The sequence below is a fragment of the Zymoseptoria tritici genome, chromosome 13, assembly GCF_000219625.1.
Source record: "Zymoseptoria tritici IPO323 chromosome 13, whole genome shotgun sequence".
Taxonomy (NCBI): Eukaryota; Fungi; Ascomycota; class Dothideomycetes; order Mycosphaerellales; family Mycosphaerellaceae; genus Zymoseptoria; species Zymoseptoria tritici.
In genome coordinates, this window is record NC_018206.1 from 714095 (window position 1) to 728823 (window position 14729).

The 14729-nt window shown below is 53.8% G+C and overlaps 2 protein-coding genes across 2 annotated transcripts; one reads left to right on the forward strand and one right to left on the reverse strand.

Annotated features, from left to right (window-relative positions):
- Nucleotides 1–1270: 1270 nt before the first annotated feature.
- MYCGRDRAFT_97431 (uncharacterized protein) lies at nt 1271–8224 on the reverse strand (the record flags this gene model as incomplete). Its single annotated transcript, XM_003847680.1, has 13 exons — nt 1271–1976; nt 2037–2293; nt 2498–2555; nt 2949–3335; nt 3563–4121; nt 4403–4419; nt 4706–5553; nt 5845–6258; nt 6311–6580; nt 6634–6867; nt 7106–7203; nt 7376–7464; nt 7995–8224. The coding sequence occupies 13 exons, from the start codon at nt 8222–8224 to the stop codon at nt 1271–1273; spliced, it is 4167 nt and encodes a 1388-aa protein (XP_003847728.1).
- Nucleotides 8225–12755: 4531 nt separating this feature from the next.
- On the forward strand, nt 12756–13897 carry MYCGRDRAFT_97433 (uncharacterized protein; the record flags this gene model as incomplete). Its single annotated transcript, XM_003847563.1, has 2 exons — nt 12756–12882; nt 13041–13897. 2 exons carry the CDS (start codon nt 12756–12758, stop codon nt 13895–13897), a joined length of 984 nt encoding a protein of 327 aa, XP_003847611.1.
- Between the last annotated feature and the right edge of the window lie 832 nt (nt 13898–14729).

A 14729-nucleotide genomic window follows, 5' to 3' on the forward strand; every position in this document is an offset into this window, starting at 1 on the left:
TTCGCGCACTATGCACGCAGTGTCTCCGACAGTGATCACCGTGATTTGCGACATATGTCCGGGTACCGTCCTTCCCCAGCGCGATTTTGGCCGTGGCGGTGTAGCTCCAGTCGGCGTAGATTTCGAAGATGTGCGCTGGGATCTTTGGGAGATCGACGATCCGATTGGCGCCATCTTCACAGCCTTTGGCGGCGGTTGACTGAGACTTGAAGTATGGTGACGAGTTGTTGATGACATCTTCGTGAATGATGAAAGATTTCTTGAGAGATCCTTGTCCAGCGATCACCGTGACCATCTTGCTGTAGTTGATGCTGTACGTGTTAGCATTGGAGCATGAGAAGCAGTTGATCATGTACGTACGATGCGGGCAAGAGTGGTTGCACTTCTATTTTTGGTTCGGCAGGTGGCATGTGAGGCGTTGACCGATCGCCCTCTTTACCTCCGGCGGGTGCTGGAGTCGCTCTAGCTCTAGCTTCTCTCAGCTCTGGGGAAGGGGTCGCTCTAGCTCTAGCTTCTCTCATCTCTGGGGAAGCGGTACCGCGACGTATCCGTTCTAAAAAGTGTCTCTTCCGTCTCTGAATGACGGGGTGCTCGGCTGGCAATGGAGCAATTCCAGCATTTGGAGCAATTGGAGCCGGGAATGGGCGAAGAGGATCGTGCCAATCCATGTCGAGATTACAACACTGCAAGTATTGTGGCGGCTGTTGTGGCGGCTGTGGACCGCCAGGAGCCTATATGCAATGTTCGTGTTTGCTGGGCTGTGCTAAGACGTTGCGCAAACATGGGTGTTGCTGGAAGAGGTGAAATGGATGAAGCGCGAAACAAATGTGTTGGCCAGACGGAGCAATCAAGAACGAAGAAGAACATCCCGACGCCAGTCATTTGTACGTGAAAAGTGGATACCCCTGGAGTGTCTGTTAATTCCTCAAGCTTCTCCTTTCAATCATCATTTCTCCTCTCAGTCATCATGACATTGTGCGTATCGGGAAATGCCCATGTTTAAGGTAGAACTATGTTTCATTGCATATCGATGTTATCGACTACTATCTTAAACCTGTCTCATTGCTTGCCGACCGAATGTCATACAAGAGGGCTTTTGGTCAAGCAGACCCCAGCACTGCAGGTTATCTTGCGCTGAGATAGGTGTTCGATGCTTTCTCTTATCCATCGAAAAGAGAAAACGGAAAGTTCCAGATACGAACCACCGAGTCGAGGCGTACGCTATCCATGTCTCCAGCAAAGGTGTTCGATCGCTCCGCTGCTGTGTCCTCTAATCAATCACAATCGTCGCGCAGGGTTCGTTGCCTTTGTGATCATGATAGAAGCACTTGTGCACGGAGCCGGGGTGGAGATGTTGGAGTTCCCGGCCACGCATGTTCAGCAGTCGGGAGGCGAGATCTGTGACGAAGTCTGGGCATTGCTGGCTGAACACTTCTTGAATGTCTGCAGAGAGAAGATCCACAGCATACCTGTCGGTGAGGAGGCGCTGCAAGCCACAGCCACGCTGACAGTTTTGCCAGGCATTCACAATGACCTGGACGCAGTATCGCACGGCGTTGTCGTCCTGGTTGAGAAAGTCTCGGAGAGCGTCCACGACGGCGATCTTGAAAGCATCATCCAGCAAAAATTGCGCGGCTGTGTAACACTTCACGTGGAAGAGTATGGTAGCCTCCTCCTGACAAAAGTCCTCTTCGCATGGCGCAAAGTGTCCATCATCCTCGCAGTCGTGTGTTTGAGGCAGCTCGATGTCTTCGATGATAAACTTGCCCTCGTACACCCAGTCCAAGTAGGTCTTGAAGACCAGAGGAGTGATGGTCGGAATCAGAACGCGTTTTTGCTGGCCTTCGATCCACGCCTCCGAGGCAGCGGCCTTGAAGAACAGAGATTTCCCACAGATGTGATGATTGTGAACCACGAACACTTCCTCTTCGAGTCCAGCGGCTACTTCTATCGCCTTGCGGTAGATCGTTTTGCTTCTAGAGTGCATGGGTCAGCAATGACGAACTCATCGAGCGGTCTGTCAGGAGCGGGCTTACCGGACTGGTGCATGTGTTGGTTCGGGTGCCATTGCCAGGGCTCCTTGATTCTGCGCGACATCGAGTGCGTCTTCTGGAAGATCTTCTCCACGCCCATCCATCACTTCGCCGGGTTCAGGCGCATCTCCAGCCACGGTCCTCATTGGGTCGTTCGTTGATTCAGACGAATTGGGTGTCCTCTTTAAAGCTTGGGCGCGCAGTTTCGCGATGTTCTTAGCACGAATTGCTCCGAGGCTTTTGGCACGCGCCATTTTGAGCTAGTGAACGACTCGTACTGCGCGATCGCGAGGTTGCGCACGACCCCGCTGTCTTTTGGTGGACGTAGTGGTAACGAGAGAATGGTCGAGCTCGATTTTCGTGGTCGGCAGCTGGAGATGGACCTGCATAGGTCTCGGACATTTTTGGGCTGACACGTGAAGCAGGCGCTAACATTTACTGGCTAGCGCCAAACTACCACGCACCTTCCTTCTTTGGAAAGATGTCATCTGCGGACCGATCATCCTCGGCTCGTCCTGTGGACTGGGAGTAGGGTATATATTATAGACCGCCGGGCATGCATTGAGCATGTGATGGCTTTAGAGCTGGACATGTAGTCATGATGTACTTGCTGTATATGAGAAAAGGACCTCCAATCCGTTCAAGGGCCATGTCTGGATCTTTCTTGCGATCGTCTCCTGCCGCCGTTACTCTTACTCCTCGTTAGTCTCTCGATACTGTCACTGAGGCGCCAGCAAAGAACCTTGCCAGAAAGGAGATTGAGAAACACAAAGGAGAAGAATTCAAGTGCTTCGAATTCCGCATTCTGCAAACAACATCAATCAACAAAGCGTAATCTGTCAAATTCGCAAAGCGCCGTACAAAGGCAAAAGATCAGAATCGACGTATGCTATCTCCGCAGAGCTTCTAATGTACCCAACTCCTCTGTTCCTCCCGAATGGAAGAACGCCGCGGACGTCGGCAGCTTCAATCTTCGCCAGATAGCCGTCGAGTACCACTCGCTGAAGTCCACAGCCTCTCTCAGTCTCTGACCAAGCCAGCTCGATGACTTGATCGGCGAACCGTTCCTGATTCTTGGTATTCATCCACTCTCTCATCCCATCAATGACGACAATATGCAGCGGATCGTCCATGAGATACTTCGCGGCGATGTAGCATCGTTCGAATTCGAGGAGCCGAGCACGAACCAAGCAGTTCTCGCGCGTGCATTCGACTCCGTGGTCTTTGAAGCATCCCGCTCCCAAGGAGGACTTGACGGCTTGGAGAGAGAACCTGTCGGTGTAGGTCCAGTCGAGATAGATCCTGAAAGTCTGAGGTAAGATCTCAGGAAGTCGCACGACCCTGTGGCGGCCCTCGACCCACTTTTTGGAACAGGCAGCCTTGAAGAAGGCCGATTTCCTGCAGATGTAGTTCTCGTGGACTACGAAACGCTGTCCGTCTGGACCGACTAATACGTCAATCGTGTTGGCGTAGACGGACTTCCTGTATGACGTTAGCAACAATGAGAGATTGCCTTCATCAAAACTCACTTGACGGGCTGCTCCGGAGGTTGGATCGTGTCTGCGCCATGAACTTCGGCTTCTACAGCGTGGAGTTTATCAGGTACGGACGGGATGGCAAGATCGGCTGAAGATTCTTCTGTAACGAGTACTGATCGCTCAGATGGAGCTTCATCCGCTGGTCGTTGAAACGCCTGAGTAGCTGTGACAGGCTGCGGGACAGTGACTGCAGTATTGGCTGCTTCACGCAGCGAAGTGCCACCACAATCAAGTCCCCGGCCCGTGGCGGGACCTCGAAGCGAGGTTGACTCAGTAGTGTCCTCAATCGGGTCCGTCTTCTTCGCCTGTGGTCCGCCTGGATCTGCCCGGAAAGCTGCATTCAGGGCAGCTAGTTTTCGTGGTTCCAGCTGCTTCTTGTCTGTTACCTTCTCCGGGCTTGCCACGTTCTTCGGAGTTGTCGGCTTCTTCGATGTGGCGACAGCCTCTTTGCGTGGCGCAGAGCGAAGGACACGGTCAGAGGTTGGTTCCTTGGGCTTCGGAGGCTTGGTGGGCGCCATACTTTCAGCCTGCGCAAGTCGTGTTTCAAATACTGTGATGGAATCGGTAGGCAAGAAAGGGGATACGCAGAGTTCATGCGCAGAAGCTGAGATGATCAAGTCGGACTATGCTTGTGTAATGGAACGTTTCTCGAGCCTGGAGTTTTGTGTTCTGCGCATGGTGACTGGCGCAAAGTCACTGGCGTTTCACGCTGCTTCACGAGCAATGCCATTCACTGCAATTTGAGACATTCTTCACACTTGCAAGTCGAACATCTTGGACTGAGACACAGGATGTCTTGAATCTTGCCGTCTTGCACGGCTCTTTTCGTACCTGCAGCAGGTGAACCTCTGAAAGTGATGCATAAGACCAGTGATGAGCAGAGATGCGAAGCCGGCCAGAGTGGTCTTCAATCACCGGATGGTGCGGCCTTGTACTCATTCGGACGGGCCTCAACGGGCGCTAGCTCATGTTCCAATCCATCAATCCAGGATTGATGGATTGTGCTACGAACATGAGCTAGCGTCGTTCCATCAAACCGAGAAAGACCTGGAACGGAGGACCGAGCAAGGGAACCGAAGGGATCGAGGGGAGATAAATCCTTCGTATTGTCGAAATCGCACGGTGGCGACTTACCTTCCCTCGGCCTCCTCGATCTTCTCCATCCTCTCTTCCACCCTTCTCGCAAACTCCATGCACCTTGCATCCTCGTCGATCCCTGCTTCCCGAGCCATCACCGCGAACTTCTCCTTCCATCCCGCCCATCGGTCCTTACTCCAGTATTTCGCCTCTGGTCGGCCACCTCCCACGAGCCCAAAACACAACTCGTACAACCTCTCTCCCGCAATCAGGACCCATGCTGCAGCAGGTGGCAAATAAATCTCCCAATACCTCTCAATTTTTTTGTCCGCCTCGTTCAGTGCATACCCCAGCTCCAATCCCGCCTCCATAGCCTCATGCGCATACCTCTCCATATGCGTCTCAAAGTCGGCTCGCACAAGTAGGTTCGCACAAAACATAGTGCAGCTGATTAGTCCAGAGCCTTGCTCTCGCCATGTCCGATCCGCATCCCGAGGGTCAACTTCCGGATGGACTTCCAGCGGATTGATGTCCAAAGCATGTTCATAGAACATCCAACCCCAGCTCGGAGTGTCCTTCCAGAACCTCCCGCCGATATCAGTTGGGTAGCCGGCGGCATTAACGAGGTCGGGCTGCGCTTTGATGGCAATGAAAAGGTCGGCCAATCGTGGTGCGAACGTCTCATCGACTCGAAGAGAAGCAGATGCAATTTCGGACCAGACGAACTTGCATTCATTGAAGGGCAGCGTCCAGTGGCCTTGATAGGTGTCTCCAATCATGCAGGCGGACGCCTCAGGGGATCGGGAGCCGTCTATGCAGGCATTGATGGCCTCGGTCACTCGCTGTCTCATGACCTCTAGGCGAGGATGGGCGGTCTTTGGCGTGACAGGACCAGCGGCACGGGACTGTTCCCAGGTTAGCCAATCCGTCGAGTATGCCATTTGGAGTGATGATGATAATGAAAGCAGGAAGAGCTACTCTCGCGGTCACTTGCTGGCTTATAGTAGCCTCTCTTCACCACGGTGGGATCTTTTGTGAGCCAGAAAGGTGGGGTTCATTCGTAGGTGTCCGGTCGGTCGCCCGTTCGAGACGCCGCCATGCAGCGAGCGCCGAAGCAGGATCCTTCGATATGCAGTACAGCGGCCTATGACTCCAGCAAATCAGTCTTCGCAGCACAGCTGTTCTGAAGTGGACACAATCAGACCATCTCGGCTGCGGGAGACGTTGGCGAAGCCCTCTTCAGTGAAGAGCTCTGGATGACCACGCATCGCCACCAGATTGAGGTTGTCCTTGTTCCTGCCCCTCCCGCCCGGTGCAAAGACGCTCTCGTGATACATGACGATGTATCCCTCGACGAATGCGGGCTCATCCGTGAACCACTTGGGAAGGGAGTGGTAGTCACGTAGAAGTCGAGCCGCGGCAGGCGCGGCGGTCATCCGGAAAACGTATGGATCGAGGCCATGCTTCTCCGCCAGGGCCGTCGACAACACCGTGCCAGCCTTCACCTGCTCGATAGTGATGGTGCTGGTGGGTGTCAGGGGGTGCTTGTTGCGACCCAAGCGCTTGGCGTACCCAAAGGCGGCGCTGCGACACTTTGGAGATGCAAAAACCTGTTCGTGTCAGCGTGAATCCTCCATGCCGGCCGCGATTCCAAGAACATACCAGCTGAACCTCGGGTCGAACGATCTCGTCGGCGCGCACGGCTGAGAAAAATCCGTTGTGTTGGTCGCGGAAACGCATGACCAAGGCTTGTTCGTCGGCATCTGGTACGTCCATCATCTTCTTGGTGACTTGGTCAGAGTCACACTCCTTCAGACCCTTGACCGACTCAAATGGGTATTTCGCCGCGAAGATGACTTTGTTGTTCTTGCCGACTCTGAAGTACACCTCCTTTGCACCGTGGTCGAAGTACCCGGCCTTGATGGAGCCATACTGCAAGGCGTGTTAGATGATGAACACTGGTACCATTGACAGTGCGCACGAACCTTGACGCTCCTCAGAGCGACCGTGTTATCGTCCGCAAACCATACTTTCATCTCCTTCGCCCACCTCTCTTCATCTTTGACTTTCAGCGCCGCTTGCATCGCCGCCATTTGCTGGTCAGCGGCCTGTTGCTCTGCGCCATCCTCGTCTGACAGCACGACTTTCTTGACGTTGTTGGATCGCAGTACTCGTCTCGCTATACTGTGTTGTTTGATGGAGTTGTTTGATGAAGAGATCTGTGATGCGGAAGGAGTTGGAGGGGTTGAATTGTGTTTGACACCGCAAGTTTAGTGGGATTTGTGCAATCGATGCTTTGACGAAGACGATGAGAGAAGGGGCATTATCGGCGCGGATGCTCACAGGAGGCATGACGTCGGTGGGAAGTCCAGGAACATTTGACGATGATGCAGCAGACGCATTGTTATGAGTCGACCATCCTGTGGGGTGGCCATAGGCCTTGCGCGCCGCGCTTACCATCTCGCACAAGCGCTCGATCTTGCTTGGGAGGAACCTTATCAACGTTGTCTCAATGCTGGCGATTGGCTCAGACTTGGTGAACCACTCCTTGGCGCCTTGCCGTTGATCTCATCGCTCCGGATCTCGTTGAAGAGGAGGACGACATCGCTGAAGTCAAAGCCGACCTCCTCGATGACCTGCGCGAGGTAGCTGCAAGAGGCCCCCAGCAGAGACATCAACCATCACTGGTCAGACCCCACCCATGTGCTGGAGCGCATGCGCACGAACCTTGACGCTCCTCGGTCGGCATGTGGGTTACCGTCGTGGAGAATCGGTTGCTGGGGCGCTGCGGGTCCCATGGTCTCCTCTTCGGCTGTCTGTGGCTCACCAGTATGGTCTTATCCATGATCCGCGTTTGCCATTTGGCCGTCCTTTGTAAGGCTTGCCTCATCCTCGCACTAAAGTCGCTCCGCGGTCTCTCGAGCTGTGGTTGCAAGAGTCTCATGCTGAACCCTCTCATGCTCCGCAGCAGCATCCGCCTCGGAAATCATACGTTGGGTCTCCTTACGCTCAAGCTGAGCAGCAGTGTCAGCTTCAGCACGCTTAGTGCATTCACGCTCAGCAGCAGCAGTAGCGTCGGGCTCTGCAGCTGCAGCGACATTCACCTTGCGATAATGTTCTCTCGAGCTGCAGCTACGATGTTCCCCGCCGGATGTGCTCACGTTGCTCACGCAGCTCTACACTCTCCAGCTAACGCTGTGCCAAATTTTCGGAGGCGTCCTTGGTACTGCTGGCGGTGGAGGACAGACCGCTCAACGCAGACTCCGATTCTGTCAAGGTACCATGAATGTTGTCGACCACCGATATCTACTTCTTTCAAACGTTGATACCCCATCTCCTCATATACCTTCTTGTCTTCATCGTCTTTTGACTCATCTTCTTGACTGATCTTTTTACTTTACGCTCTCCCGACTCGCCATCTCTCAACCCGTCTTCCTCTTCGATCTTCGCAATTTCGAACCCAACTTTTTGGAACGTCCTCTCCGTCCGGTCCATGTGGTTGGCCTTCGCCACCTGCGTCTTCATCTCCTTGCGGCCGATCTTCCTGTTGCTCGGAAGCATCTCGCGCTGGGACATTGCCCGCAGGCTGTGGCAGCTGAGTTTCTCGCTTCGCGGCTCCTTTCGCTTTTTGAATGTTTGCCGCTGCTTCTTGGGCATGCAAGTCGCCTCAAGCGGTAGTGTAGAGTTAGGTAAGATGTCGCAATGTTGCTTCGGGAGGATGGCGATGCTGGTTCGACGATGTAAGTGTGCCGCGACACCAGGTTCAGGCGCATCAAGCAACAAACATGTCCCTACCGTCCGTGGTTGCTTGCCTGCCGTAATGGAGGTGACATGTATAAAGATCTTGTGACGAATTCGCGAATGAATCGGTAAAGCAAGGATTACTGCTCGCCTGTGGACACATTGTTGATGTTCAACCCCATTGCTTCCCAGATCCAACCCTACGCATGGCTGCTGTTCAGTCTCAGCGTAGTTTGTGCAAATGCCGGTATCTGATTGCGAGGCGTCTACAATACACCGCTTAGATCGAGTCAGCGATGTCGAAATCTGGATATGTAAGAGGTTGACAGGCTCCCTTATTGAACTGGGTCGGCGGAAGGTTCAAAGCTGATGACAGAATAGACCGAACGCTTGAGGCTATGAGGACGGCAGTAGGTAGCTTCGTTGTCGATCTGGTCGTTCGCATTCTGGGTGGCAGAAAGTCTGTGGGAGGTAAGTGTAAGTCGGGAACAGATCAGGAAGGAACTGTAAGCTCGAGGAACGGCGATGTTTGCATAAACGAGGTACGTGCAAGGCGCTTCTCCATGTGAACTGTATATTCGGTATACAGTCTGTAGAATGGAAGTCGAACTTTGGTGCTGCCCTGGCGATACGAGGCCTCGTACAGCTTGGTCGGGAATCCTAAGTGCGATTGCCCTGCAGCGGTCAGCTCCCAGCAAAGAACACTTGACACGAAAGCAAGAATTGGGGCCCGCCCATTAAGGTGATAATGATGCTTCCGCGCCAATCAACCAATACCTTGCCGAAGAGGATGTGTAGGATCTTCAACAACAGGCGTCAATCCCTGTATGCACGACAGAGGCTTCAGAGGGACATCGTATTGCGCCTGCGCCTGCTGGGTGACACTGGAGCCGTAATACTTCAGTTTGGCCTTCAGGGTGACGTCGTTTGCAGACTTCTTTACGCCATGACCGGATGTCTCTTCCTCGGCAAAGCCAATGGGTACCTCCATGTCTTCGAAGATCTGCTGCGCCGACCACTGTGTGTCAGACTAGTAGGAAGATATCATCGCACTCGAAGACTCTCGGTGCTGGTCCAGATCGAGCGGAATGAACCTTTCGATCAACTTGTCATCATGAATGACTCCCCGTTGTCGCTTTTTCCTCGGTCCATTTCGCACAGCTCGTCAAAAGTCTGCCTCCGGGTAAGGACAGATGAACGCATGCAATGAGGTCAATAGGTAAGGCTCGCAACATGAGGGGCTCTCTTGCCGAATAAAGTAAGTCTTCTTGGATGGAGTGGTGATCCTTCAGTTACATTCCGAGTATATCTGACTGTCTCTTATCTGTTTGCCAGACTTGCTGCATCCACTTCAATACTCATTGCGCTGCCCTGCTAGGCGACTCAAAGCTGTGCATCGTGTATCCACGGTGGGCTGGAAAACTCTGCCTGAGAGTTTTCATGAAGTCCTCGACAGGATCTGGATCAACAGGGTTGGTTTCAGTTGGCTTCCGAGATCGATCCGTCGCAGTGGGCTGCTTCCTGACCAGCTTTGGAGTATGGACGGCACATTTTCGACAGCGGCTTCTCATGACTGTGACAAGACGGTGCGACATTCTTCCACTTCCTTTAGCGCTGAAAATGGGGGAACAGCTCTTGCTGGCTGGCTTGGACTGGAGCTCTGACGATCGGTGGGCCTGCTTGATCCGTGTTCGGCTTGTTGGGGGTTGAAAGACCATCGTATAGTAAATCGCTCCAAAGGCTGCTCCACCCAGATGTGTGGCATAGCCGATGTTTGCTGGCACCATATTCCGGCGACCAAGAAAGCCCAGCAGGATAGCCAAGGAACCGCAGTTGTGCAGGATATGGAGCCCACCATATACGCAATTTGGCATGGTGATCGCGGTTTGTCCCCCAAAACCCACGCCGACTCGATCCCACGGACGGCCCATAGCCGCAACAATCATGAATGCAGATACGACACCACTGGCACCATAACAGACGCTGTCCGTAGGTGTTGGACAGGGGATGATCCGCAGAAAATGTGCATGTTGTATCAGCCCAATGAGACTGGAGAATATGCTAGACCCAACGGTAATGGCTCCAACGTGCCACGCATTCATGCCTGGAATTCGCGCACAGGGCCACGCGACCTGATATATTCCAACCAGGCTGCCGATCAGATGCTTTGAGTCGAGGTGAACAAAGCTACTCGTGATCAACCTCCAAACATAGCCCGATCGCACGGCTTCCCAGTTGACGGCTAGCCGAGCAAGCCACCAGCCCACAGCATCTGCGACCGCAGTCTTGTATGCCAGTTCCATCGCAGATCCTCTTGCAGGCAAGGCCGGAGGAGCGTTCGAAAGTTGTCTGCCCATGACAGCGCCTGTAGAAAGCGCTGCCTTCATTGTGACGTTTCGGACTGCAGCGCGCGCCACCCAGTAGAGAAAGGCGAAGGCGGACAAATTCGAGAGACCGAGAGCCGCGAAGGCACGAAGGGCAGATCCGCGCTGTGGGTTGACGGATCCTTTGCGGCTTCGCACTGGAGGTTGTATGTCGTCCTGCTTGGGTCCTGAATAGGGCAAAATATTCTTGATCCATCTCCGCAGTTGGTCATGCTGAGCGGCGGTGAGGGCGGCCATTGCGCTTCAGATGAGCGGCGCAGGTGTAGAGAAGAAGACATGTTGTGCGTCGCCGTCTCGCTTAAATGATGCGTGATTGTTGTGCGAACTAGAGATGCAGTTGCAGGGCTGTTGTGATCAAAGGTGGAGAGGTGAAGTGCCCCTTGCATGTTTCGAGGTGGTCCGTGCGAATCTGTCGGACTTCGACATCACATCTGTCTTCCATCTCGTCTTTCGAGACCATCTGACTGCACAAGATCACAGCGTGCCCAAGCACTCATTCAGGCGTCGAGCTATGCAGGTCCCCAGAAGGATGACCTGCCTCACTCTGGGGCAGCACAGAAGATCCCCAGTCATCTCATGTTTCGGGTACTCGACATCGCACGCATTTGCATCGAGATTGGTCACCGCAAGAGACCTTCCTGAATTTAGGGCGGGTAAAGACCGGAGGACCTGGTGCCGATGGACGAAAGACGAAGAAGATATTTTGACCGCAAGATACCACAACGCCGAGCCGTTGCGCCACATCGCTAGCGCCCTCCAACGCACGCTCAGAAGTGTGAAACACAAGAAGACCTTCCTCGGTCTCAAAAGACCAAGAGCATTCTCCGCCACTCACTCGAAATCCTGGACAACTGCGGAGCTTGACAGGCTGTCCAATATGCATCGCCAAGGACACCAGTGGACAGCGATCGCAGCGGCTCTAGGTAGAACTGTGGACGCAGTGCAGCAAAAGCATCGCAAAGGCAGGTTTCAAAATCAACAGTTGCGATGGAAAGATTCTGAAGTCGAATTGCTCCTCCAGCTGCGCCGATCTGGTACGAATTGGGCCGAAATCCATCAAGCGATGCCTCATCGAAGCATTGAAGCCTTGAGCCAAAAGTATGAATCTGATTTACAGCAAGGTGGAAAGGAGGGCTTCTCTTTGCGGCCATGGACTGCAGACGAAACGTGTCTACTTTTGCACCTCCGTCGCCAACACAATTTGAGCTTCTCCATTATTACATGGTTGCTCGGGAACACCCATGCGCGGTCTTCGGCCAACAGGAAATTCCTGGGTCTTACAAGAGTCCGCAGTAACACTCCTCCGACGTCACAAGTCAAGACAAGCAGGGCAACATCCGGCAATGGACCGTAGCAACACGGGCATCGAAAACTCGCCATTTGACACAATGGTCCTTGCCACCAACAATGACCGTACCAGCAACTCCAGGCTGCGACGCTTCCGGATCTGTTGCATCTTGGCTTGGAGCGGTTCCAACTGATAGACAAACGTGTATGTACTGTCGCATCACCAGCTCCGGCAAGGTTGACTGTAAGTGCGGTGTTGACAAGCGGTCATGGTGCAGATCGAGTGCTCGGAAGCTGGCAGCATGACGCTTGGGCGCACATCTCGTTGAAGGACGTACCGAACGAATGGACGAAGGCGGTAACGCATGTGGTGAAGAGGATGCGAAGGTTGGAAACAGCAAAGACCAATTCACCCTATGCGAGGATCCGCCTGCTTCTTGCCACCGATGCATTGCAAAGGAGGTGAAGCAAAATGTGTCCCGCTCAGCATTGGTACGATGCACTCTCACCATCGTTGCTGATTGGGTCATTACAATGACTCAGCCTGCTTGGATTGGTCTCTGCGGATACGGACACCATATGGTCCCATGTAAAGCCACCCTTAACACATCTCGACTGCGAGATCCAGCATCGAACAAAGTCACCCAGATCAGGGTTCTTGCTCTCTCTCAAGCTTAGGCAGATCTCAGGTCTCCATGTCTTTCAGTGCAGTATACGTCAAGATCATTGACTCAGCTGTCAGAAGCCAACATACGGACGTGGCCATGCGACCTCAGTACAGCCGTGGTCGAAGGCCCGCAATACTCATCGGATTCAGCATCGGTGTGATCCTTGTGCTCGGTTGATCTTCGGCTTGCGGAGATGCAATGGCAGGGTTGAGGGGCTGGGCGGGCACCTCCAAGTGGTCTGTGCATTCGAAGAAAGGGAACTGGAAGCCGAAAGACGCCATCCCATATCCATGAGCTAAACAACCCCAAAAGCTTTCCGAACAAGCGCATCAGCCATGCGGTGTACGCCTTGTACACTCAGTCTACCATCGCAAGGCCGCTTGATCGATCCGTCCATGATGAAGATGAGAAGTTGGACGATTTTGGGTTCCTGGCGCCCGATGTCGAATCTGCTGCTATCGAAGACGGTCGTCAAAAGTCTTGCGAGCGTGTCCGAAAAGCCACCCGAGCTACTTCGGAAACGTGGACGTCGCTGGACCAGAGACGACGAGGCGCATATGGTTGCGGAATATCGGAAAGGGATCTCTATCGGCGACATTGCCAGTAAATTGGCCCGAACCTCGCAGAGCGTAGTCGGAAAGCTCTATCAGCTGGGTGTCCCGTTACGTGCTAGGCGTATCCTACCATGGACCACCGAAGACTTGCGAATCATGGAACACTCTGTTTCTGAGGGCCAAAGTTTCGCAGCAATCGCAAAGCTTCTTGGACGTACAGAGTTGAGCGTGCTCGCGAAACACAAGACCCAAGGCCAAGTTTTAGGACGATTCTGGACTGAGCTGGAGGTCGAGCAGCTTACAGAGCTGAAACGTCAACAAGCCACGATAGAGGATATCTGTGCTCACTTCCCACACCGCAGTCGAAGATCACTGGTGGTCAAAGCATGGCGGCTGGGACGTCGAACCCCGCAGACTGTGGCAATGGCCATACCCTGGTCCTCAGAGGAGGCATATCTGGCGCTGAAACTCAGAGATCGTTACAAGTTATCCTGCCGGCTGGTCGCAAGTCTACTTGGGACAAAGCGTAGCACCGACTCGGTCGCAACAAAGATCTATCTACTGAAGCGAGCTTCCACCACGGATAAGGAGGATGGCGGACTGATCACACGCTGATCAAACATCACGCTCGTCCCCGTGCTACCGTGCAAGGCGATCCTCGATGGTCCGGTCTGCTAGCCAAGTGTTTCTCGCCACCGAATCGCAGTCAATTATCGGGCAAAATGTCGGGAAGAACTCCATCGAGCTCGTTGAGTACCTTGCGATAGGAGGCATCAGTCGTCTCGCAACGTCGACTGCCAGTCTGGACGCTGCTTGTTCCATCCATATCACCAACACCGCGCGCTGACCGGGCTGTGAACTTTCGCGGCTGGTTCACAGCACAGGCTATCTACACCGACGACGGCACCGTGTCAACAAAGTCTCGCCCAAAGTCAAACGAAGCTATGGATACGAGGACTCTCGCAGTGAAGAGGTGGGAACGCCGAGAGCAGCAAAAGCCCACGCGGGCCTCGCGAGCTACGGCCGCCTCTTGTCACCAGCGTACTTTACGACTGATGAGAAGAGAATGGAAGGATGCGACGCCTGGGCCTCGCACGACCACTGGCTACAACAATAACTTCTCCATGGAGCGACAGAGAGGTCCAGACCATGCGTAACGCACTTCGCAAAGGGGAATCACTTAAAACGATCGCAAGCATGCTTGGACGGTCAGAACGTAGCGTGTACACGAAGTATACCAAGAACATCTCGCAAAAAACAGGCCGGTACTGGTCAGAGTCCGAGGTCAAACGACTGAAAGAGCTCGTCCGCCCCCCCCCCCCCAGTTCCCCGATCGTACTCCAACAGCGCTGGAACACAAAGCGTATTTATCAGCAGAGCGGACCTTGGAAGAACCTCGACAGTCGGTGCGAAGACCCTGGGCCGCGGACGAAGCATTCCTTGCCTT